The sequence below is a fragment of the Erinaceus europaeus genome, chromosome 7, assembly GCF_950295315.1.
Source record: "Erinaceus europaeus chromosome 7, mEriEur2.1, whole genome shotgun sequence".
Classification (NCBI taxonomy): domain Eukaryota; kingdom Metazoa; phylum Chordata; class Mammalia; order Eulipotyphla; family Erinaceidae; genus Erinaceus; species Erinaceus europaeus.
The window spans coordinates 72,141,580-72,167,771 of NC_080168.1; the positions used below are offsets into that span (position 1 = coordinate 72,141,580).

General features: G+C 38.1%; 1 protein-coding gene across 4 annotated transcripts in view; it reads left to right on the forward strand.

Annotated features, from left to right (window-relative positions):
- The window catches only part of PSPC1 (paraspeckle component 1), a 101,719-nt gene that overhangs the window by 59,226 nt on the left and 16,301 nt on the right, over window positions 1-26,192 (forward strand). The window contains exon 9 of one of the 4 annotated variants that reach the window (XM_007528941.3): window positions 963-1,904. The exons of the other annotated variants lie outside the window; for them this stretch is intronic. Within the exon in view, the coding sequence (XP_007529003.1) occupies window positions 963-1,148 (186 nt within the window). The 3' untranslated portion in view covers window positions 1,149-1,904. Of the gene's footprint in view, window positions 1-962; window positions 1,905-26,192 lie in introns of those variants that run through there. 4 annotated transcript variants of the gene reach the window in all.

A 26,192-nucleotide genomic window follows, 5' to 3' on the forward strand; every position in this document is an offset into this window, starting at 1 on the left:
GATGAGATAGGTAGTTTGCTGTCATCAGTTTGAACATAGAGTGTTTGCTTTCTTTAGTGAAGGCTTTATCTTATAGTAAATATTTGCAAGTTACTAGAGATTATTTTAGTTAAGCTTGTGTGTGACATGTACTTATGAGCAATGACTTAGTAATAATAATTTCTAAGAACTTAAAGTAGTGAAAGAAATTAATAATAAACTTTATTTACTTCCTTCCCCCTGAAATTGTGAACTTTATTTAAATACCACCTGTTTATTTATTTATTTTGTTCTGTTTTGTTCTTTTCTATCGACACTTTACTACTTCCATAGATAGATTCTCAAGTTTTTAGATTAATATATGTGGTGATTATTTTGCTGTGTTTCAGAACACCTGATTCAGATGCTTAATAGTGCTATAATAGGTCATATTCATTACCATTTAAAAAGTAAATGTCCAATAATTTTCATTACAGAAGACACCTCACATTTCTCTATATAAATAATGGTCCACTGTATTTGTACTATTACTTTCTTTTTTTTTTTTTGTACTATTTCTATGTTAAAAGCATTGCTGTTGACATTTTAAGAATGTAATTTTAAAACATAAAGTATGTTACTGCTCCATAGTATTATTTAATTTTAAAGTATTTTTATTACACAGCATAGTTCAATGCAAGCCTTGAACAAAAGAGCTCAGAGCAGTATTAATATTTTAAGATTGCATTCAGTTTGTAAGTTCTTTCTTCAAGAAATCGGGGGCATAGCATTATTAATGTGTAATTCTTCAGATGCTTCTTTTTTCTTTTTTAAGCATGGTAACTAATTAAATTGCTCCTTTCTTCCTTCTATGTATGATCCTGAATCTGCTGGACTTTCTGCTGAACTTCATGACATCACCACTTGGGATTTTGCCAATTTTTCTTGTAACTTAACTTTGGCGTGTTCCAAATGGACTTCGTATTTATTACGTGTCATTATAGCATAGTGATAGATTTCCTCAAGGACCACCATCTCAGATGGGATCACCTATGGGGAATAGAACAGGTTCCGAAACCCCTCAAGCACCAATGAGTGGTGTAGGTCCTGTTAGTGGCGGCCCTGGCGGTTTTGGTAGAGGAAGCCAACCAGGCAACTTTGAAGGCCCTAATAAGCGTCGCAGATACTAAATATTCATATCTGGCTACATAGAGTGGGGGTGGGGCAGGGTGGGGGGTGGGGAATTAGTGGTATGCCTTTACACTTTTATTTGTTACTTGGAGAAATGGTTTTATTGTTACTGTCTTCTGTAGACTTTAAAGTTTTTCTTTTGTAAAACTTAAGGGTTTTGTATTTTTCTTTAGTCATAACCTTTGTAGATTAGAATGGTAATGATGATGTTCATCATTGTGAATGTTAAAATGTCATGACTAACTAAATATAAGTATGCCATAGTACTGTGACGTCTATGTAGTCATTTAATCTCAATAAAGAAATCATTTTGGATAATTTAAAAATGTTTTTAGTGGTATTCTCTTATAATTTCTCTCAACTTTGCTGTTAACAGTAATATTTTGTTTTAAAAAGGAAGTTAGTTTTTCCTTTTAGTTTGTGAAAGTACACTTAAAACTGAAGTTTATTGAAAGTTAATGTTTGTACAAACCATTGATGTTCTGTGAAATCAGAGTAACTGTCTACCTTTCATACAGATATTCTGACTATTCAAATATTCTCAGAAGGAATATTAAGCAACTCATTGTTCTGTGCTGATTTTTTCCAAATAAATCTTTTGAATCTTGGAAAAAATAAAAGAACTGTTTGAAGGCAAATCTCTCTTGATTTTACAAAATGTCTGTTTTTAATCTTACCATTTTTTAAATTTGTTGTCAATTCCTAGAGCTTGTCCTTTAAACTTTTGTTAAAATAAAGCAATACTTTAGGTTCAATCCTATTTGCTATTTATTTGTTGTTAATATCTAGAAATTTTAATTTCATTCACTAAAGCAATTCTTCAGGTCAAAGTTAGTTTGGTTGTTAAAGTGAGGATTTCCTATGTGGTTTAGAAGAATCTGCGTTGAGAATTTTTGCTTTCTAGAAATTAAAGGGGCCAAGCAGTGGTGCACCTGGGTTGAGTGCGCAAGTACTTGGGTTTGAGCCCTTGCCACTCACATGCAGGAGTGATCCTTTACAAGATATATAGTAGTTCTGCATGTGTCTGTCTTTCTCTTTCCCTTCCCCCTCAATTTCTCTTATTGGATAAAGTAGGAATAAAGAGAGAAAGAAAGGAAGAAATAGTTGCTGGGGACATTGGCTTTGTTGTGCTGGCACTGAGCCCCAGCAATAACCGTGGTGGCAATATAAAAAAATAAATAATGATGCCTGGTTCTTCAGTATTGCAAATTAAAAAAATTATTTGAGAGAGAGAGAGCCAGATATCAAGGGGGAAGGGGAAGATAGAGAGGAAGAGAGAAAGAAAGACACCTGCAGACCTGTTTTACTACTAGCGAAGCTTTCCCTCTCCAGGTGGGGACAAGGGCTTGAATCCAGGTCCTTATTCATTGTAACATGTACGCTCAACTAGGTGTGCCACCACCTGGGCCCTGTGTTGCAATTTTTTTTTCCTAGTCTATTACTAAAATTGTCTTATAAGCTTGATGTGTGTGTTTGCAGGGAATGCAGTTCCAGTGGTTATTTTTAAAAGTAGGGCCATTGGAATCTACATTGGACCCATTTATTGTCAGATACGGATTATCGTTTTAGGGGCCGGGTGGTGGCACACCTTATTAAGTGCACATGTTATAGTGCACAAGGACCTGGGTTTGAGCACCCAGTCCCCACCTGCAGGAGGAAAGCTTTGTGAGTGTTGAAGCAGTGCTGCAGGTGTCTATCTCTCCTCTCTCTCCCTTTTCCATCTTGGTTTCTGGCTGTGTCTATCAAATAAATAAATATAATAAAACAATTTTTAAATTTAATTTTATGGGGAGTTGGGCAGTAGCGCAGCCGGTCAAGCATACATGGTGTAAAGCTCAAGGACTGGTGTAAGGTTCCTGGTTTGAGCCTCCGGCTCCCCTCCTACAGTGTGGGGCACTTCACAAGTGGTGAAGCAGGTCTGCAGATATCTATCTTTCTCTCACCCTCTCTGTCTTCCCCTCCTCCCTATATTTCTCTTTGTCCTATCCAACAACAACAGTAATGACAACAACAATAATGACACAAGGGTAACAACAAGGGCAACAAAAATTGGGAAAAATGGCCTCCAGGAGCAGTGGATTCATAGTACAGGCCCCGAGCCCAAGCAATAACCCTGGAGGCAAAAAAACAGACAAAACAAACAAAAAACATTTTAATTTTCAGTACCAGGAAGAAACTGACTTGTCATAGTATTGGTTCCAAAGCAAAATCATTACTATGTTTTAATATTTCGTACTTAATTCATGCTTATTTTAATATTACATTTAAGGAGTCATTACTGAAACCAGCACTATTCTCAGATCATTGAGTGTCATAATGCTTTGAGTGCTTGCAATATCATGTTTTTAGTATTTATCTGAAGTTTATTATGGTGTTGTGAAATAATTTCTAAATATCTCATATTTCTGGACAGCATACTTTGGGAAATAAATAAACATTTCCTTTAGAATACTCTTCCATAAAAGCTGTTGGTTGTGGGACTGGGCCAGTGGTGCACCTGGTTGAGCACACACATCTTGTGAAAAACTCAGGTCATGCTCCTGGTCCCCACCTTTAGGAGTTGGAGAAGGACTGCAGGTGTCTCTCTCTTTCCCCTTCTAATTCCACTTCCTCCCACCCTGATCTCTATCATATTAAAAGAAAGGGGGAAAGTACGAAATTTATAAAAGTTGTGCATAATTTAAATGCATTTTCTTACCTATTCATACTCTTTAAAGTGGTAGTATGGGTGGAGTTATTTTCTTTTTTTAAAAAATTATTTATTCCCTTTTTGTTGCCCTTGTTGTTTTATTGTTGTAGTTATTATTCATGTCGTTGTTGTTGGATAGGACAAAGAGAAATGGAGAGAGGAGGGGAAGACAGAGGGGGAGAGAAAGATAGACACCTGCAGACCAGCTTCACCGCCTGTGAAGCGACTCCCCTGCAGGTGGGGAGCCAGGGGCTTGAACCAGTATCCTTATGCCGGTCCTTGTGCTTTGTGCCACGTGCGCTTAACCCACTGTGCTACCGCTCGACTCCCGGGTGGAGTTATTTTCTAAAGTGTGTTTTATCTAGTCTTTTTGTCATTGCAAGTTTTTGAAGAAAAAAAAAAGGTAAAGAAATACTGTGAAGACTGTTCTCATATTTCTCATGAATATGGACTGTTAGGGAGGGAATGTTTAATTTCTGATGTAAATTGTATGGGAAGTTATAAAACCAAATATACCTTTCCCATAGTTTTACTTAAACAGTCCTTTGGAAAGTTTTAACTAATATATTTTGCTTCAAAACTTAATATTGTTGAGAAACTCTGTCCTTTGATGTTAACAGCATACTGTATTTAGCCTAGTTTGTGAAATTCTATTTTTAAGATTCTAGGAAATTGGAAAGCCATTGTCAGGCAAGAGTAGATAGTATAATGATTATGCAACGAGATTCTCATTCCTGAGCCTCTGAGGTCCCAGGTTCAATCCCCTGAACCACCATTAGCCAGAGTTAGCAGTGCTCTGGTTTAAAAAAAAAAAAAAAAAAAGCAAAACAAAAAACCTCATTGTCCAAAGAAATGAATTAATCTCCAACTCAGCTCTGTCTTTAAGAACAGAGTTCTGCACAGCTTTTTCCCCTGCATTATTAGGAAATTTCTTGTTCTTTTGTTTGCAAGGTTTAGTTGATCAGTTAGCTTCTGAGTGACACTCAAGTGGAAGATCTGTGAACTCCTAGTTACTCAGTTTTTTATGGGTTTTTAATTTATTTACTTATTTTCCCTTTTGTTACCCTAGTTTTTTATTGTTGTAGTTATTATTGCTACTATTGTTGTTGTCATCATTGTTGGATAGGACAGAGAGAAATGGAGAGAGGAGGGAAGACAGAGAAGGGGAAAGACAGACACCTGCAGACCTGCTTCACCGCCTGTGAAGCGACTCCCCTCCAGGTGGGGAGCCAGGGGCTTGAACTAGTTCCTTGCACTTTGCACCATGTGTGCTTAACCCACTATGCAACCGCCCGACCTTTAATTTTTGTTAATGACTGGTTTCGTCGGTCTTGTTTTCTTATTTCCTTGTGAAATATACCAAGAAAGATTTTTCAATTTAATCGTGTCCTTTAGGGTGGTAGAAATAATAGTTTAACTTTTCCTAAGTAATAAGTGAATTTGTCATGTATCAGTAAGATGTTTTTGTGTCATGGTTTGGAACATACAAGTTTAAAAACTATATTTGTTATGCTATTTGTTTTATTAATCTTAATTACAAAATATTAAATTATTTTTATTTAAATTATAAAATATTTTATATTAATTTATTGGTTTATTTTGGATAGAGCGAGTAAAGGGGTAGATAGAGCAGAAGAGAGAAAGAGACAGACACCTGCAGCATTGCTTACACCACTTGTGTAGCTTCTCCCTACAGATGGGGATCAGGGTTGTGAACTAGGGTCCTTGTATACTCAATGTGTGTTTTTATCCAGGTACATCACCACCTGACCTATTTTATGCTGTTTATAATTAATATGCGCAGTTGCATACAGCAATAACCCATTTCCTAACTGGCTTATTTTTAGCAATGGTTTTTATCAGAATGTCTTTTACATTTAATTTGCTATAAACCTATTGAGATTTTAAAATTTTTATTTATCTTTATTAATTTAATGGATAAAGACTGCCAGAAATCAAGAGAGAAGCAGGAGATAGAGAGAGGCAGAGAGACACTTGCAGGCCTGCTTCACTACTTGTGAAGTTTTTCCCTTGCAGGTGGGGACCAGGGGCTTGAACTAGATCCTTGTGCACTGTAACATGTGCACTCAACCAAGGGTGCCATCACCTGGCTCCTGGATTTTTTTTTTGACATAATTTTTTAAAAAATTTTTTATTTAAGAAAGGATTAATGAACAAAAACATAAGGTAGGAGGGGTACAACTCCACACAATTCCCACCACCCAATCTCCATAACCCACCCCCTCCCATGATAGCTTTCCCATTTTCTAGCCCTCTGGGAGCATGGACCCAGGGTCATTGAGGGTTGCAGAAGGTAGAAGGTCTGGCTTCTGTAATTGCTTCCCCTTGACATAATTTTTAAATAATTTTTGGTTCACTTTTATTTCATGTTATTCTTACTAGAGCTTTTTCAATTTTTGAATTTAAAATCATTGCTGAGATGAGCTGGGGAGACATCATAAGTGATATCAAATAATTTCCATGCTTGAGTTCCCTGATTCAGTTCCCAGCACCACTATAAATTAGAGCTGAGTAGTGCTCTGATTTAAAAAAAAAAAAAGTTGCAGGGTATTCAGTGGTAAATATATAATATATAAATATATATTTTAATGCTAAAATATTAGCAGTTATAGAGGAAAATACCTCTTTAGCTGGAATTGTTATTTAATGGACAAATTGTAAGTGTGAAATGATACATAAAAAGATAATGTTATATCTTCTTCAAATACTAGAAACTTCACATTCACAGTTAATGTTAACATAGTTATTAAATATATATGGCTTCATGTTTTTATATAAAATAATTTTCTATGTGGACTAATAATAACAACTCTAACCTAGATTCTGAGTTAGAAAAAGAGAAAATATGTCTGACTAAAAGCAAATATATTTTGAGGACAGAAAGTAGGAAAAGGGGCCAGGTGGTGGCGCACCTGGTTGAGCGCACATGTTACAATGAGCAAGGACCCAGGTTCGATCCCCTGGTTCCCACTTGCAGGGGGAAAGCTTCACAAGTGGTGAAGCAGGGCTGCAGATGTCTCTCTGTCTCTCTCCCTCCCTATCACTTCCTTCCCTCTCGATTTCTCCCTGTCTCTATCCAATAAATAAAGATAATTAAAAAAAAAAAAAGAAAGTAGGAAGAATGAATCTATAATCTTTTATAAAGAATTGAAATTTCATGTCAAATGGAACTATTCAAAAAATAAAAGGGACCATGATTTTCTTGAGATGGTTCCTTTAGGAGTATTGTAGTTTTGGGGTGTGTGTGTGCGCGCTAAAGGTATTATAAGAGCTGATAAGTATGTCAAATATTTCCTGAAATTCACTGATACTAATGATCTTAAAAGTTAAATGTTTTAAAGCGTAAGACAAAATACATGTAGGCATTTTCATGCATATATAGATAGGTTTGTACACATAGATTTATTTTTTACAGGAAACAATTTTAGTTCACTTAAAATTTTTTTTCCAGTTATATAAAATTTGCTGCTCTCAGTTGCCTTTTTTCAGAGGGGGATAAGGGAAGACCCGCCAGCACTGAAGCTTTCTTTGTGTCATTTGGGCTGGGACTGCTTTGAGGAAACATTACTGAGTTTGACTATTTTTAAAATTCATCTTTAAATTGTGACTATATACATATATATAACTCATTTTTTTATAATAATACACCTAAGTATAGGCAACATTTTGAAATTTTCTCGATTGCTGAATCTTACTGTAGATATACTTAAATTTCTTAGCATAATACTGTTATCTTGAGAGTAATATTTGACCTCTTTCTATAAAGCCAAATTTTGATCTTTTCAAGGGTTCTTTTTGGGTTGATAATAATTTTTCAAGTATATTATTTAGCTCATTAGCAATATATATTTTATGATACGCTTATAAAAATTTTTATAGATTTTTAAAATACTCCCTTTTGTAACCCCTGTTTTATTGTTGTAGTCATTATTGCTGTAATTGTTAGGACAGAGAGAAATGGAGACGATGGGAGAAAGAGACAAAGATAGACACCTGGAGACCTGCTTTATCGCCTGTGAAGCGACTCCTCTGAAGGTGGAGATCCTTTCTTGGGGTTCTTGCACTTTGCACCAGGTGCGCTTAACCCGTGGTGCCTACCGCCCAACTCCCCAGAGTGCCTTTTAAAAGATTTATTTAATGAAAACCGGATCATCACTTCGGCATGTAGTGTGGAATCTGGAACTTGGTACCTCTCTATACCTGCTGTGCCACCTACTCAGCCTTGGATAGGGTATTTTTGTTGTTGGGAGAGGATTCACTTCTCTAAAATGACCCTCAGATTGGACCCGGTGGGGGCAGTGGTGAGAGATACTGCAGCACTGAAGCTTCTTCCCTGCTGTTGATTCATGACTTGAATTACAATCATCAATATCATCTCGTATTCTCTATTGAAGATGTCTTTTTTTTGTTGTTGTTGTTAAAGGTGTCTTATTTCTTTTAAAAAAAATTCTAGGGGCCCCTGGGATGATTTGAGGTAGCATAGAAATGTTTACTAGAGGGACTGGGCTGTGGTGCACATGGCAGTGTACACACATTACCATGCACAAGGATCCTTGTTGAAGCCCGTGGTCTCTACTTGCAGGGGGAAAAACTTCATGAGGTACAGCCATTTGCAGTGTCTGTTTTCCTCCACCTACTACCTCCTCCATTTTTTCTGTTCTATCTAATTGGGGTGGGGGGGAGTCAAAGGAAAAAACCTACTGGCATGGTGGATCCCTGGTTGCAAAAAAAAAAAAAAAAAAAAGCTAGAGTTGCTGTTTTTCAGACTGACTTTCTGATTTACAGAACTTAAAGAGATTTTTCAATGCCTTTGAAGCACATATACCAGAGTGGAAAAAACAAAACTTTTAAGAGAAACATTCTTCTAGTAAGTACATAAAATCCCAGCTCTGTCACAAAATACATTCCTATAGCTAATTCTTTGCCGGTTTTCTCATGTGAATTTGATACAGTTAAATAAAGTGTAGAATTATTACAAACCAGAATTTGAATATATTTTCTTTTTTTAATTTTTTAAAAATATTCCTTTTGTTGCCCTTGTTGTTTTATTGTTGTAGTTATTTTTATTGTAGTTGTTGTTGGATAGGACAGAGAGAAATGGAGAGAGGAAGGGAAGACAGAGGGAGAGATAAAGACAGACACCTGCAGACCTGCTTCACCACCTGTGAAGCGACTCCCCTGCAGGTGGGGAGCTGGGGGCTCGAACTGGGATCTTTATGCCGGTCCTTGTGCTTTGCACCACATGCGCTTAACCTGCTGTGCTACTGGCCGACTCCCTCTTTTTAAAATTTTTTTGCTTATTTTTTTAAAAATACTTTTTTTAGATTTTTAAAAATATTTTTTATTCCCCTTTTCTGCCCTTGTTTTATTGTTGTAGTTGTTGTTATTGATGTCTCTGTTGTTGGATAGGACAGAGAGAAATGGAGAGAGGAGGGGAAGACAGAGAAGGGGAAGAGAAAGACACCTACAGACGTGCTTCACCGCCTGTGAAGTGACTCCCCTGCAAGTAGGGAGCTGGGGTCCTTGAACCGGGATCCTTACGCCTGTCCTTGCGCTTTGCGCCACCTGCGCTTAACCTGCTGCCTTACTGCCCGACTCCGCAGCTTATTTTCTTTATTGGATAGAGACAGTCAGAAACCGGGGGCGGGGGGCGGGGCAGGGCGCGGAGTCGGATGGTAGCACAGCAGTTTATGCTTAGGTGGCGCAAAGCTCAAGGACCAATGTAAGGATCTCGGTTCGAGCCCCTGGCTCCCCCACCTGTAGGCGAATCGTTTCACAGGCCGTGAAGCAGGTCTGCAGGTGTCTTTCTCTCCCCCTCTGTCTTCCTCTCCTTTTTCCATTTCTGTCCTCTAACAACGATGACATCAATAACAACGACAATAACTAACAAAAAACAAGGGCAACAAAAGGGAAAATAAATATAAAAATTAGAGAAATCGAGTGGTGAGAGACAAAGTGACATCTGCAGCACTGTTTCACCACTTGAAAGCTTTCCCCTTGTAGGTTGGGACTAGGGGCTCGAACATGGGTCCTTGCGCATTGTAATGTGCTCTCAGCCAGGTGCACCACCACCCAGCCCCAATTATTTTCTTTTTAATTTTAAAAAATATGTAGTCAATAAGAAATTGTTGCTTATTGACAACAAGGGCAACAAAATGGGAAAAGATTGCCTCCAGAAGTAGTGGATTCATCTTTTTAGATTTTCTTCTATACAAAATGTCAACCAACTAGAGTTTTGTGAATGTATTAAGATTCTCATGTAAAAATAAAACATTATGAGACTTGTGAAAATCACAAAAACGGAAGTTGGGCCGTAGCGCAGCAGTTTAAGCGCACATGGCAGAAAGCCCAAGGACCAGCGTAAGGATCCCGATTCGAGCCCCTGGCTCTCCTGCATGGGAGTTAATTCACAAGAGGTGAAGCAGGTCTGCAGGTGTCTGTCTTTCTATGCCCCTCTCTATGTACCCTCCTCTACATTTCTCTCTGTTCTATCCAACAATGACATCAATAACAACAATAATAACTACAGCAATAAAGGGCAACAAAAGGGAATAAATAAATATTAAAAAGAAAATCACAAAAACAGTTATACTTTTAGCCAGAGTAATCTTACAATTTCTCCTTTTTAAAAATTTCTTTTTTGTATATTTATTCCCTTTTGTTGCCCTTGTGGTTATTATTGTTGTTATTGATGTCGTCGTCGTTGGATAGGACACAGAGTAATGAAGAGACGAGGGGAAGACGGGGAAAGAACGGCAGAAACCTACAGACCTGCTTCACAACTTCTGAAGCGACTCGCCTGCAGGTGGGGAGCAGGGGGCTCGAACTGGGCTCTGCCTTGGGCTTTGCACCACGTGTGCTTAACCCGCTGTGGTACCGCTCGGCTCCCACAATTTATCCTTTATATCACATCACTAACTAACATAAATTTGTACCAGATATGATACTCGAGGTTTATTAATATTTCCTAGGTTTTTTTTTTTATGTAATAAACATTTCAATGATTCTTTTAATATTTTCTGTTTTTTGTGTATGTGTGTGTTGGAGGTTAGTAATTTGTTCAGTGGATACCATCTCCCCTCCAATCCCTGTATTACTTTATTAAGGAAACAGCTCAGGGTTTAATTAAACTGTTAACTTTCTTATTTGGAAAGGTCACTTTAGACCAGACTGGCACTGGCACACCCAATTAAGTGCAAACATTTCCATGTGCAATATTGGGTTCAAGCCCCTGGTTCCCACCTGTAGGGGGAAGAATAAAACAGTTACTTGTAGACTTAATTACAGTTCCTTCCTTCCTTCCTCCCTCTCTTCCTTCTTCCCTTCCTTATTTTAATTTTCCAGATAGACTAGTCCTCTAAAATTGGGAGCTGGGTAGTCAACAGCACCAAAACTTTTGCGTTGTGGTGAGGGCCTAGATCTAACTTGGGTTGTATGTATAACAAAACAAGTTAGCTTTTTTAATTATCTGAATCAATAGAGTTTACAGTTTTTTGTTCTGAGCCTAATTTCTACAGTTCTTATACTCTGACTTTCTTAATCGTGTACTTTTTTTTCTTTTTTTTTTGCCTCCAGAAATATTGCTGGGGCTCAGTGCCTACTACGAGTCCACTGCTCCTGAAGGCCATTTTTTCCCCTTTTGTTGCCCATTGTTATTATTGTGTTATTATTGCTGTCATTATTGGACAGGAAAGAGAGAAATGGGAGAGAGGAGGAGAAGACAGAGGGATAGAAAAAGATAGACACTTGCAGACATGTTTCACTGCTTGTGAAATGACCGCCCCCCTCCCACATAGGTGGGAAGCCAGGGGCTGGAACCAGGATATTTAAGCTGGTCCTTGCACTTCTTGCCATGTGAGCTTAATTTGCTGTGCTCCCCTCCTTTTTTTTTTGCCTCCAGAATTATTGCTGGGGCTTGGTGCCTACACTATGAATCCACTGCTTCTGGCATCCATTTTTTCCATTTTTTTGTTGGATAGGACAGAGACACCTGCAGACCTGCTTCACCACTTGGGAAGCCAAGTCCTTTATAGGTGGGGAGCTGGGAGCTCAAACCAGGATGTTTGTGCTAGTCATTGCACTTCCTGCTATGTGTCCTTAACCCAGTGCTGTGTGGCCCCCTTCATAGAGATTTTCTGAAGAGCCATGACATTCAGAATGTCACTACATCTAATTATCCTTTTTTTTTTTTTTTTTGCCTCCAGGGTTATTGCTGGGGCTTGGTGCCAGCACTACGAATCCACTGCTTCTGGAGGCTATTTTTTTCCCATTTTTGTTGCCCTTTTTGTCATTGTTATTGTTGGTTCTGATGATGTTGCTGGACAGAGAAAGTTGTTGCTGAATAGGACAGAGAGAAATTGAGACAGGAGGCAAAGACGCAGAGTGAAAGATAAACACCGGCAACCTGCTTCACCTCTTGTGAAGCGACTTCCCTGCAGGTGGGGAGCTGGGGTTCCAACTGGGATGCTTAAGCTGGTCTTGGCTCTTTGCGCCATGTGCTCTTAACTGGCCTCACTATGGCCTGACCACCTCTCTCTCTTTTTTTTTAAGATTATATTTATTGGGAGTTGGATGGTAGTGCAGTGGGTTAAGCACAGGTGGCGCAAAGCACAAGGATAGGCATAAGGATCCCGTTTCAAACCCTGGCCCCCCACCTATAGGGGAGTCGCTTCACAAGCAGGTTGCTTCACAAGCAGGTTGCCGATGTCTATCTTTGTCTCCCCCTCTGTCTTCGCCTCCTTTCTCCATTTCTCTCTGTCCTATCCAACAACAATGATGACATCAATAACAACAGTAATAACTACAACAATAAAAATAAGGGCAACAAAAGGGAATAAATATTAAACAAAAGGTTTATATTTATTCATGTAGAATGATAGGCAGAGAAAGAACCAGGTGTCACTTTGGTACATGTGCTTCTGGACCTCATGCTTGAGAGTCCCACACTTTATCCACTGCATCACCTCCCCGAGTACTTATTACTCATTTTACACATCTGTGCACTTTTATCTTCATTTCTAGTTGTAACTTTATTTTTTAATTTTTTTTTCCAGAGCACTGCTCAGCTCTGGCTTGTGGTATGGGGGGATTGAAACTGCGACTTTAGGGCTTCATGTATGAGAGTCTCTTTGCATAACCATTATGCCACCTACCCCCATCCACATTTTTATTTATGTATGAGAGATAACAGAGGGAAAGACACATAACACACACACACACACACACACACACACACACACACATAGTAGAGCACTGATCAGCTCTGGCTTTTGTTGGTGCTGGGGATTAAATCTGGGATCTTGGAGCTTTAGGCATGAAAGCCTTTTGTAAAACCCATTATGCTGTATCCCCAGATGTTCAGAACTGTCTCAAGAGCAGTAACAGAGTCCTTGGAAGTTCATGGACTTCCCTCTAAATCATTGTCTAATAAAATTCTAAATCACCTTTAGGGATAATAGAACAGATGTATGTTGCCTGTACAAGAATTTGATCCTGCTGGTCTCAGGTTAATAATGGTTCATAATGTGCATTGCTATACAGTTTCCGGGTGACTTGGAGACTTCATTTTGAGTGTATCTGTTGTGAAGTGTGTTGATCTTTGTGGTTGCCTCATAATGCATATCCTGTTGCACTAATATTTTAAGGATCCCTGCCTAATCACTGAAATAATTCCACTCAGTGATTTCTAGCCAGTTGTCAGTTGGCATACTGCAAAAACTTAATTTTGACGTCATGAATATGTACTAAGTACTAAATAAATACTGTGTATTTGTTAATCCATATTTAAGCTATTTTATGTGTTCAGAAGTTTAGGAATTTCAATTAATGGTTTGTGTTCTCTAATGATTCTATAAAGGTTTTCATTCAATTGACTTTTAACTCTTAACTTTCTATTCTAGAGAGAGATTAGAAATAGTGTGATCTATTTTCATGTCAGTGCTTATGCCCCATACAAGGCCTGGTGGGTGAAGATAATAGGAATTTGAGTTAAGCAGTTACACTCCTAGTAGAGCAGTGCCTTGCACCAGGACTATGGTTCAAGCCTCATCCCTAATTTCAAGTGGAACAGTGGTGGAGGAATCTCTCTCTCTCCCCTTCTCACTCCTTCCTCTCTCTATTTCTGTCTCTACCAGGAGACAAAAAGAGGACAAAGGGGAAAAAAAAAATAACAACTATATCAAAGCCAAAAGAAATTGTTCTAGTTTTTATTCTGGTAGCTGAATGATTTTGATGTATTAAAAGGTTATTGAGTCTTTCATGTGATTTAATCTTTTGTTCTAGATTGAAGATGAACATGTGATAAATGTATACTCTAAAGCTATGTATTTCAAATATGATTTTCTTTTCAGATTCATTATTTGTCATTTTAGAAAGTAAAGTCCACTAAAGAATTTAGTAGATGGCGGGGCTAGAGGACTGTTAAGTCGTTTTATTGCAAAACTTACCACCTCACCTTTGAGACTTTAAAATCAACATGTTTGGACTAGAGACTTTTCAAGATTATGTAGTATATGAAAGTAAAATAAATCAGTTCATAATCAGAGTCTATAGTTGCTATATTTACATATTTCTTTCCAAAGTAAAAAAAAAAAAGCGATTACATATAGTACATGTGATGCCTGGGATTAAACTCAGGACCTCAGATTTTTAAGTCTTGTACTTTAGCTACTGTACCATCTCCTGGACTACAGAAAACTTGATTTTCTACTATGTTTCTACTTCATACAGTTAATTTCTGATTCATTTTATGGTTTCCATATATGCCTTCATCAATTTACACGTCACATTAATCTCCTGTTTAGATTACACTTGTTCTATTGATCTGCTTTGATTTATGTGTGGTGGTTATTTAATAGAGCTTTTAGCCATTTTTGCTTTATATTTTTTATATGTATATTGTGCTATGTTAAATTATCTGAAAGCAGATATTTAAAAAAAATTAGTCTATGGAAAGTCAATATACTGGCAAAAGAGATCCTCTGAATTTATAGAATGGGAAGTACAATGAAAACGAGCATTGATATTCTTCAGTTTTTCGTTAACTATTTTATTATTTTTATTATATACCAGAGCACCGTTCATCTCTGGCTTAAGGTGTACTGAGGAATTGAACCTGGGGCTTTTGACTCTGGCACACAAGTCTGTTACATAAACCACTGTCTTTTCCTGCCCTTCAGATTCTTCATTTCTTCCTTTCAAATATAGTATAATTATTTAGGAGATATCTTTGACTTATATCTTTGAATTCCTCTATAAGTGTGTAAATTAAACTTTGGTAGTGGATACAGCTATTTTCCTTTAGACATGAATGAGGTAGTGTTCCCAAGGTTGACTGAAAATACAGTTTAAAACTTCAGTTATTATCAAGGGAGGGGATGGGATACGGAGTTTTGGTGGTGGAAATTGTGTGGAGTTGTACCCCTCTTATCCTATGGTTTTGTCAGTGTTCCTTTTTATAAATAAAATAAAATTAAAAAACCAGTTATTTTTCAGTGACTTTGAACTATATGAAGGATTATAACTGCCAATTTCTAGTCACTTTTTGGCAAGTCACATGTTACATAATTTAGCAACATTTAAAACACTCCGTGTGAGTTTTCTACAGTTTCTGTATTGATAGTCTGTGAAAGTAGATCAACTCTCCTGATACATGTGTTCCTGATAATGAAGAAAAAATAGTCATAAATGCAGTTGAAAAAAGTTATCGCTTAGTCATAAAGCCAGAGAAAACTACTATTTTAGATAAAGGAACTGTCAGGTAAGGTTGGGAAAACAACCAATTATGTGATTTTCTGATCAAATGAGTTGTGGCGAATTTCATGGATGTCTTAAATGTAGTAACTTCTGGCTGCTGAGACTTTGGAATGGAACTAGGAAGACTCATGTTTAATGTCACTGTAACTCTAGTCCAGTGATCAGTACAATGATACACATTTGAAACCTCTGCATCTTAAATTTAATGAAAGCAACACAATCATGGGAGGAAGGTTTCCATTTGAATTAGATATGTAAAATATGTACAGGTTTTCTAAGAGTGGAGATTATGAGTATCTTGTATGGCTACATGTTGAAATGACAATCTGGAAATAATGGTCTCTTATAAAAGGTGCTGTAAAGCCAGTTTCACTTGATGCTACTTTCCCCTCAAGATAGCTGTAATGTAACTTCGGAAAATTTAACATTTCATGCATGCCCACCTTTTTCGTTTTAAGTATAGCTTTCTAGACTCCAATATTTATTTTACTTATGTGACTATAATCCCAGAATAATCACATAATCTAACTTTTTTTCTTTTCTTTCCAAGTTAACAGTTTAAGACAACTTCCAGTGTTTACATGTGTATTCACTGTGAGGTAGATTTTCTCTGTCATTATTACTTGTTTGTGGGTAAATGCAAGCAAGGAGTTTGAGCATCTACTTCTTAGGAAATAAATCATTGACATTTACAGCTACTCTTTTTTTTCTTTCCTTTTTTTGGTTACTGTTACAGTTACATCTCTTTTGTGTTTTTATCTACTTGGTACTTCTCATAAAATATTTGCACAAATGTACATCCCTGATTAAGTTTTGCTATGATATGGAGCTCTCTTAAAAACTATGTGAGGTTTTCATGCTTATATTTGTTCACATTATGTAGAATGTCAGCTCCTAAAGTGTAGGTACCTTGTCTAGTGATAGACTGTTAAAATGAAGAGAGAAATTAGGTCACCTTGAGATTGATAGTTGGATGGGTGCTTATGAGCATTAAGCAAGCTGCCTGACCAAGTAGTAATGAAGGGAATAGGAAATGTTCTGAAGATCTAGAAGTGAATAGCTGCTTATATGTGGAAGACTTCATTAAGGGGATAAATTTTAGCACATCTTAAAGGTGAGTAATTACTTACCAGCTGCAGTTTTGGTTTTGGTTTTTGTTCTTGAAGGAAAGAATGAGAATTATGCAGTAATGAAATGGTATCATCAAGAGGAGAATAAGAATATCAGTGAGAGGCTGTATCCATTTAGACAGGCATTTTGCTCTGTACAGAGACTGAGTCCCAAGTCCCAGAACTGTCTGGGAGCATGTGGCCTGTGGGAGTCCTCTACTAGAGGTGAAGTGAGGCTGTGAACTCGTTATTTCTGTCTCTCTGAAATAGAGTGAAGGAGTTGGCCTGGGATCAGTGGAATACTGCATGCCTAAGGTCCTGATGATGTTTTAATAAAAAGCAATCATCCTTATCAACTAGTAAAGAACTAGAGAGGTCATGGTCCGGAAGGTGGCGCGGTGGATAAGGCATTGAACTCTCAAGTATGAAGTCCTGAGTTCAATCCACAGCAGCACATGTACCAGAGTCATATCTGGTTCTTTCTCTTTCTCCTATCATTTCTCATAAATAAATAAATAAATACTATGTAAAAAGAACTAGAGAGACCTAAGACTGGAGAATGGAATAATAAAGTTTAGATAAATGTGATTTAATTTAATCTTTTAAGTCCTAGAATGATTAGATCAGAAATAGTCAACACTGATTATACTCTACCCAGCATGATACTGGAAAGAATTTTTAGTGATTGCGATGATTGTAAAGATTCTAGATGTTAGGGGCCGGATGGTGGCTCACTTGGTTGAGTGCACATGTTACAGTGCACAAGAATGTGGGTTCGAGTCCCCGGCCCCCACCTGCATGGGGCAAAGCTTCACAAGTGGTGAAGCAGGGCTGCAGGTGTCTTTCTGTCTCTCTCCTTCTCTATCACCCCTTCCCTCTCGATTTCTGGCTGTCTATCCCAGTAAATAAATAAATAAATAAAATAAAAGATTCTAGATGTGAGTAATTCAAAAATAAAAAGACTGGCTGGCAAGTGATTTTGGTGGGAGGGAGGGAGGGAGGGGCAAGGTAATCTGGAGAGTTTCTAGTGTGGATGATGTTAAGTGAAATACGGAAGGTAAGTGCACACATGACTGGGAGAGGGGAATCTAAGGGGAGAGGTAGGTGTGATTCACTTAACTTTTGAATATTATGCCTTTTTTAAAAATTTTCTGTGGTGGTTAACTTGGATTGAAAAAACAAAAACCAAACAAATCTCTGGTAAATAACATCATTGTTCTAGACACTATCATTATTAACAGTGACAATACTTTCCTCACTTGTCTTACTTTTACAGTTTGTTTTCCAGATAGTATCTAGGGCATATTGTAAAAACATGAATTATTTCCAGAGTACATGACTTTTTTTTTTTTTTTTTTAAATCTTTGTCCAGAGTGCTGAACAGCTCTGGTTTATGCTGGTACAGGGGATTGAACCTGGGACTTCAGAGCCTCAGGCATGAAAGTCTCTATAATCATTATGCTATCTACCCCTGACCCCATGACTTTTTTTTTTTTTTTTATTTAGTTCATTTAATAGCATAGAGACAAATCAAGAAAGAAGGGGATAGAGGAGAGAAAAAGAGACACACCTGCAGCACTGCTTCACCACTTCAGAAGTAGTGGGGATTGGGGCTTGAACCTGTGTCCTTGCACATTGTAATGTGTGATCTTGAATGGGCATGCCACTAACCTGGCCCCTTGATTTGATTGTTTCTTAGTCTCTTTTTAACCTCATACTTTTCACCCTTGGTAAAATCTTACTAGTCAACATGAAGGTGGTTCCTTTCCCAGATATTTCTGTAGATCTCCTAAGAAAACCTATCACCAATAAAATTTTTGACAACTATCTCTTTCATGCATACCCCCCTTTTAAAAATAATTATTTATTAATATTGGATAGAGTGGGCAGAGAGAAATCAGTAGGGAATAGGGAGATAGGGAAAGAGACAGCTGCAGCACTGCTTCACTGCTTGTTAAGCTACCCCTCTTGTAGGTGAGAACCAGGGACTGGACACCCTCTCCCCCCCAACCCCAACACCCCATTCCTTGCACATTTTAATACCTGTGCTCTGACAAGTAAGTATATCACCCCCTAGCGCCATATGCCACTTTTCTCAGTATGTTTGCTTTTGCTTTTAACATTTTCCTTCCTTCTCTCTCACCCTTTTCTACCAGAGCAATTTAGCTCTGACTTGTGATGCTTTACCTTTGGAATTTTGGTTGGAGAGTCTCTTGCATAACAATGATGTTAGCTTCTTGGTCATTTGCTTCACAGCATCACAGCACAATGTTTGACTTCTTCAGCCAATTGAAAGAAGATCATGAGGAAAGTATTAAATAATGACAGATTTTATAGTTTTAGTAACTATGATAATTCCATATTTGCTCTCTTAATAAATATTGAACTTTATTCTCTCAGCTTGTGGATATAAGAGAAATTTGTATTGGTTCCTGCCTGCTTGGAGACTAGTGAATTTTAAGTGATATAGGCAGAAACCATGGTTTGCTTTGAAAGCATGTATTGGCTGGAGTAAATGGAGTGGTGCTCTGGCATTAAGAGGATCAGAGAAACTATTGCAAAGGATTACCTGCAATGTCAAATCCTAGTCATACATCTTTCTATGAAAATGTTTTTTAAAGAAAACAAAAACCTAGTTAGAATATTTTACATAATCTTTCTTCATCTATGTGTTTTGGTATACACTGAAGATTAGAAGCTGTAAAAGTGGGGAGTTGGGCTGTAGCGCAGCGGGTTAAGCGCAGGTGGCACTAAGCATAAGGACCCGCATAAGGATCCTGGTTCAAGCCCTGGCTCCCCACTTGCAGGGGTGTCGCTTCACAAGCGGTGAAACAGGTCTTGCCGGTGTCTATCTTTCTCTCCCTCTCTCTGTCTTCCCCCTCCCCTCTCCATTTCTCTCTGTCCTATCCAACAACAATGACAACAATAATAACTACAACAATAAAACAAGGGCAACAAAAGGGAATAAATAAATAAAAATAAATATAAAAATATATATATTTTAAAAAAAGAAGCTGTAAAAGTGATGCAAGACTGACTGCTAAGAGCAAATAGGAAATATTCAAGGCTTTTTTTTAAATTTCTTTATTGGGGAATTAATGTTTTACATTCAACAGTAAATACAATAGTTTGTACATGCATAACATCCCCCAATTTCCCATATAACAATACAACCCCCAGTAGGTCCTCTGTCATCCTTCTTGGACCTGTATTCTCCCCACCCACCCACTCCAGAGTCTTTTACTTTGGTGTGATAACTCAAGGCTTTTCTCCTTTTTTTCTTCCTTTTTTTTTTTTAATTTCTTTATTGGGGGATTAATGTTTTACAGTCAACAGTAAATACAATAGTTTGTACATGCATAATATCTCTCAATTTTCCACATAATAATACAACCCCCACTAGATCCTATTCGAGGACCTGAACTCTACCACCCACCCTAGAGTTTTTACTTTGGTACAATACCCCAATTTTTTTTTTTAATTTTATTAAATCATTTTCCCTTTCTGTTGCCCTTGTTTTATTGTTGTAGTAGTAGTTGTTGTTCATGTCATCGTTTTTGGATAGTACAGAGAGAAATGAAGAGAGGAGGGGAAGACATTGAGGAGAGAGAAAGACACCTGCAGATCTGCTTTACCACTTGTGAATCGACTCCCCTGCAGGTGGGGAGCAGGGGGCTTGAACCGGGATCCTTAGGCGGGTCCTTGGCGCTTGGCGCCACCTGTGCTTAACCACTGTGCTAACCACCCAACTCCCCCAATTTTTTTTTTTTTAATTGCCACCAGTCCACCTCTTTCAGTGGCTATTTTTTCCTTTTTTCTCTTTCCTATTTTTTTTTAAAATTTTTTATTTTAAGAAAGGATTAGTGAACAAAAACATAAGGTAGGAGGGGTACAACTCCACACAATTCCCACCACCCAATCCCCATAACCCACCCCCTCCCATGGTAGCTTTCCCATTCTCTAGCCCTCTGTCTCTTTCGTATTTTATCTGATAGGGCAGAGAGGAATTGAGAGAATAGGTGGGATCAGTAGCATAATGGTTATATAAAGAGACTTGCCTGAGGCTCCAAAGCCCCAGGTTCAATCTCCTGCTCTATCATAAACTGGAGTTGGGAGTGCTTTGGTAAAACAAAAACAATCAGAAAAAAAATTATTGCTATGAAAAATTGAGAGAGGCTAGGTAGATATAGGTAGAAAGAAAAAGACAGACACCTACAGACTTACTACACTCTCTGTGAAGTGTCCCCACTACAGGTGGACCCAGGGGGTTGGTTCATACTCTCAGTGTGTTTGCTCAACCAGGTGCACCATCATCCAGCCCTGAATTATCCTAGTTAATAAACCTGCAACAGCTTCAGTTGATAGGATTACCTGTGAACATTTTTAAGTGTGTTCAAATATGCTAATACAATAACTAATTATGTTGATACTTTTTTTTTGATACTTCTAATAATTGCAGTCAAGATACTCTACCACTGAGCTATACCCCCCGATACTTCTGATAATTGAACTCAAGTGATATCATGGTTAAAATTTCATAGATATGTACTTTAATAAAATCCTCATCTTACATGAGAGGGATACTGTTGCATATACCAAAAACATTGAAATACCTCTACATATTTTAGGAGCCAATGCCTCTGATTCATAATTTGAAGAAACAGTTCTCTGATTTGCTCTTTGGAGTTAATGATTCCTATTCAAGAGTGTTCACTACTCTAAATCTCTATGGGGTTCCTGAAAAGATAGCCTCTTATCTTCTCATTGTTTATATTATAACATTATTAAATGTATCTGATTTCTTAAAGTGTTTCTGTACATGTTTAGTTTATGTCATTTTACTCTTGTTTGATTTACACATTTTCCTTAGTAGACATTAGCAGTAGTTACATAGACTAGGAATGACTGATTCTGCAGAAAATATTAGTGGTGTGCAATATTGACTCCACTTGGCAAGTATTTTCTCCAAGACTAAAGTGGTTGTAGTGACAGTCCTTATGTTTCTCAACTACTCATCCTTGGGGAGTCTAGATTACCTTATAATCATGGTCGGATATGGAAACGGCTAAGGGAAAAGTGTAAGAGTGGTAAATATAGAAGGGGTATGGTACATTTTAATGTTCTTGCCTTACATTTGTATAAATTACTAGAAGAATGATGAATTTCAAGACTGTACACATGGACACAAAGTAAGACCTTGAATATATCTTGTGATTGGCTTCTTAGAGGGCCACATGATAATAGGTTACTTAGTATCCTGTTATCCATTAAAAATCACCTGCTACCACAGCAAGGCTACAACAAGGGCAACAAAGGGGGAAAAAATGGCCTCCAGGAGCAGAGGATTCATGGTACAGGCACTGAGCTCCAGCAATAACCCTGGAGGCAAAAAAAAAATCATCTGTTGTGTCCAGCTTCTGTGTTTGGACACAGGTAACCTGACACATTACACACAAAAACATGTAACCAAAATTGTTAAGAGTTTGGAGAACAGAAATGAAATTGAGAGGAAATACTTGAAAAGGAGTTGCTTAGGTTGTATAAGAAAATGTCCCATTAGGAGTGGATTGTAGACGGCAGTCAAATCTTGTAGAGATAATCCTTTACGTGTCTTTTTACTTTAGAAATCATTAACATCTAATACAGATCAGCTAAATATCAAATGTTAGTGATGTATAAATTTTATTATCTTTGGATTTTTAATAATATGTATCTGAGCCTAAGTCGGGGTGAAAGTGTTCTGCAGATATCTATGAGATATCAGACGAGATATCATGTGTTAACTGATGTGCTGTAAGCCATTACCTCTCTGGTAAAGAAATTTGAAAATAATAAAAGTTAAGTATGCATCTGATATAAATATCAGCACAAAACGGCTTGTACATTTCTCTACTCAGAGACAACCATAGTTACTAATTTCAGATGATTGCTCACAAGACTTCTGTGTATTCTCGGGCATGTTTGTATACATTCTGTTTTGTTGTTAAGTTGTATTTACTTCTAGTAGCGAGGCCTGATGTGCCCTACCTGCAGAGCCACCACTGCTTTTTTTCTTTTTAAACAAGGGTGTCACTTCACTTTCACAATGTTCTAGTTTTTGTCTTTTTATGTGGTGCTGTGAGAAACTCACAGACCTCATCTATGATGACATGCTACCTTGCATATAACCTGCCTTATAACATATGTAACTACATACTATTTTGTAATTTGACTTTTTTTAATGCAGTATTTAACTTTGGAGATTATTCCATATAAGTATAGTAAGAGATTTCTCAGTCTTTCTACAGTATTCATAGATTATTGTTAGGTATGTATGAGGGTTTTTTTTCTTCTTTCTAATTGATTATTTCCTTTATTTCTAATCCTATATGCTCTGTAAGGATCTCACTAGACATGTAATAAGGACCATGTGTGAATCCATACCCCCAGCCTGCTCCTGTTTTTCCCTACTGGGGTAGGGCTGTGAAAAGGCAAGGTTCCAGGAGACATTGGTGAGATCATCTGCCCAGGGAGGTCAGGATGGGAGTCATAGTGGCATCTGTAACTTTGTGTTTGAAAGTCAGTAATTTACAGAGCAGCACAAAATGTTTAAAAAAGTCAGAAGCCAAAAAGGAAGAATAAAGCAGATGAGAAAAGGAACCTGAGGATGGAAGGAAGCTAGGAAGTCTATTAATAGTTTTGTTCCTAGGAGCCCATGTCTTTAGTATAATCTTTGCTTGAACTTGATAGCTAATATGGAGGTGGACTAGAAATATTTTCTGAGAAAATTGTGTCAGAATTGAGAATAGAACTAGGAAGCAGGATTACGGCAATTTGAATCAAATATATAAAAATTAACTTTTTACCACATTGATCTAACCCATATCTATTCAGATTTAGCAGAGCAGCCTATATAAGTTCAAATCCCTGTCAGACTGAGCTCACAGTCCATGCTCACAGTTGTGAACATTCTAGACTGTACTCGTTTTCAGGACCAGTCTGTGTGACATGCAGAGTAGGATGACCCAGCCTCCCTTAGGAGAGTGACACAGTTCTTAGCATTGCTAGTTCATAGTGAGAGCAAAGTCCTGAAGAGGCCCACAAGAGGGCTTATGATGTTATAAGTGGCCAGTGATGGAGTGAGGGGTCTATTAGAGGTGTAGGCCCATTGTATCTCTGTGGGAATCCAAACATTTCTTGAGTAGGGCCCCCCAGGTGGTGGGGTGGCCTGCTTTGAGCCAAGAAGGTCCTCATTAAGTTGGCCACTGTTTTGCCTTTTTCTATTTTTTGTAGTCCTTTTGAAATTATTTATTCATTGAACAGAGCCAGAAATCAAGAGGGATGAGGAGATAGGGAGGAAGAGAGACACCTCCAGCCCTGCTTCACCACTTGCAAAGCCTTCCCCCTGCAGGTACAGACTGGGAGCTTGACCTAGTCCTTGACCATTATAATGTGTGCTCAACCAGGTGCACCACCACCTGAGCCCTGTAGTCCCTTCATTGGGAAGCTTAGACTTTCTCCCAATTCTTAATGTTGAAAGTGTTAGGTTTATGGAGTCTGGCCCTGAGTTAGAAAGAAAATAGACCTAGGTTTTTAGTGTCATTTAAATTAACTTAAAGTTTATTTTTGCATTTACTTGTTTGATGATTCTAATAAAGATTATCATTGGGACAATTATCCTTGATGTATGCATTTTTGCTAGTATGTATTTTGGCCAATTGTATATAGTACTTCTTCTAAAGACTGGCAAAGGGTAATAATAATCTTGATGCCCTGTCAAAAATGGATCTAGGTAGTCCCATGTGTTAGGAAAGATCTCACTAGGTTAAAGGAGTTGGGAGGTTGACATTTCAGGGTTGGCATCTCTGGAGACAATCCTCAGCAAAAAGGCAGTAGCAGCATGTCTTGGCATAGCAGCACTGGTAGCATTGATTTAGTTGAGACAATGGTAAGGGATTAAGCGAAGTTTGACACCAAGGAATAAAGGCAAAGTCCCAGAGGTCTTAGGAGCTTTTTTCATGGCAACACTAAAAGGCTATTTTTGTAGTTGGTAATTTTATATGACCTGCAAATGATACTGTAAATACTCATACAGCCTCTGGTGATCTGGTCTTAACAATAAGCATAACTTTCTCATATGTTGTATTTATTACACTTACTGGAATTGCTTATTGAGTACGTATTAGAGTACCAGTAACTATCATAGGTGCTGGGGGTAGAACTAGAATATATGCATCATGGTGGATGTGGAAACACATGTCAGACTTAACACAGATGTTCTGATGATACCTGAGTCATTGAAAGGAAACTTAAAAGCTGAACACAGTAGCACAGCGGGTTAAGTGCACATGGCACAAAGCAGAAGGACCAGTGTAAGGAACCCGTTTCAAGCCTTCGGCTCCCCCCTTGCAGGGGAGTCACTTGGTTTGCAGGTTTCTTTCTCTCCCCCTCTGTCTTCCCTCTTCTCTCTTTCTCTGTCCTATCCAACAGCAATAACAATAGCAATAATAAGGGCAACAAAAATGGGAAAAATGGCCTCTGGGAGCAGTGGATTTGTAGTGCTGGCACCAAGCCCCAGTGATAACCCTGGAGACCAAAAAAAAAAAAAAGTTGAACACAGTGTTGAAAGTGAGCGCATTTCTTTTTAAAATTTTTTTTTTAAAGATTTTATTTATTTACTAATGAGAAAGACAGAGAGAGAGAAAGAACCAGACATCACTTTGGTGTACATGTGCTGCTGGGGACTGAACTCAGGACCTCATGCTTGAGAGTCCGATGTTGTATCCACTGTGCTGCCTCCCAGACCACTCTTTTTTTTTTTAAATCTTTATTTACTTATTGGATAGAGATAGCCAGAAATCAAGAGTGAAAGGGGGATAGAGAGGTAGAGAGACACCTGCAGCACTGCTTCACCACTGGTGAAGCTTACCCTTGCAGGTGGGGACCGGGGACTTGAACCTGGGTCCTTGGCGCATTGTAACATGTGCACTCACCACTCGGCACCCTGTGGGCACATTTCTATTTTTTACTTTAATCTATTTATTTATACAGTGGAAACACTGCCAAGACCATAGGATAAGGGTACAGTTCCCACCACCAGAGCTCTACATCCCATCTCCTCCCCTGATAGCTTTCCTATTCTTTATCCTTCTGTGAGTATGGACCCAGGGTCATTATGGGATGCAGAAGATGGAAGGTCTGGCTTCTGTAATTGCTTCCCTGCTGAACATGAGCGTTGACAGGTTGATCCATACTCCCAGCCTGCCTCTCTCTTTCCCTAGTAGGGTGGGGTTCTGAGGAAGCAGAGCTCCAGGACACATTGGTGGGATCATCTGTCCAGGGAAGTCTGGTTGGAATCATGGTAGCATCTGCAACCTGGTGGCTGAAAAAGAGTTAACATATAAAGCCATACAAATTGTTGATTAATCATGAACCTAAAGGCTGGAATATTTCAGATGAAGATTTGGGGTCTCTGTTTTGGAAATAGCTAG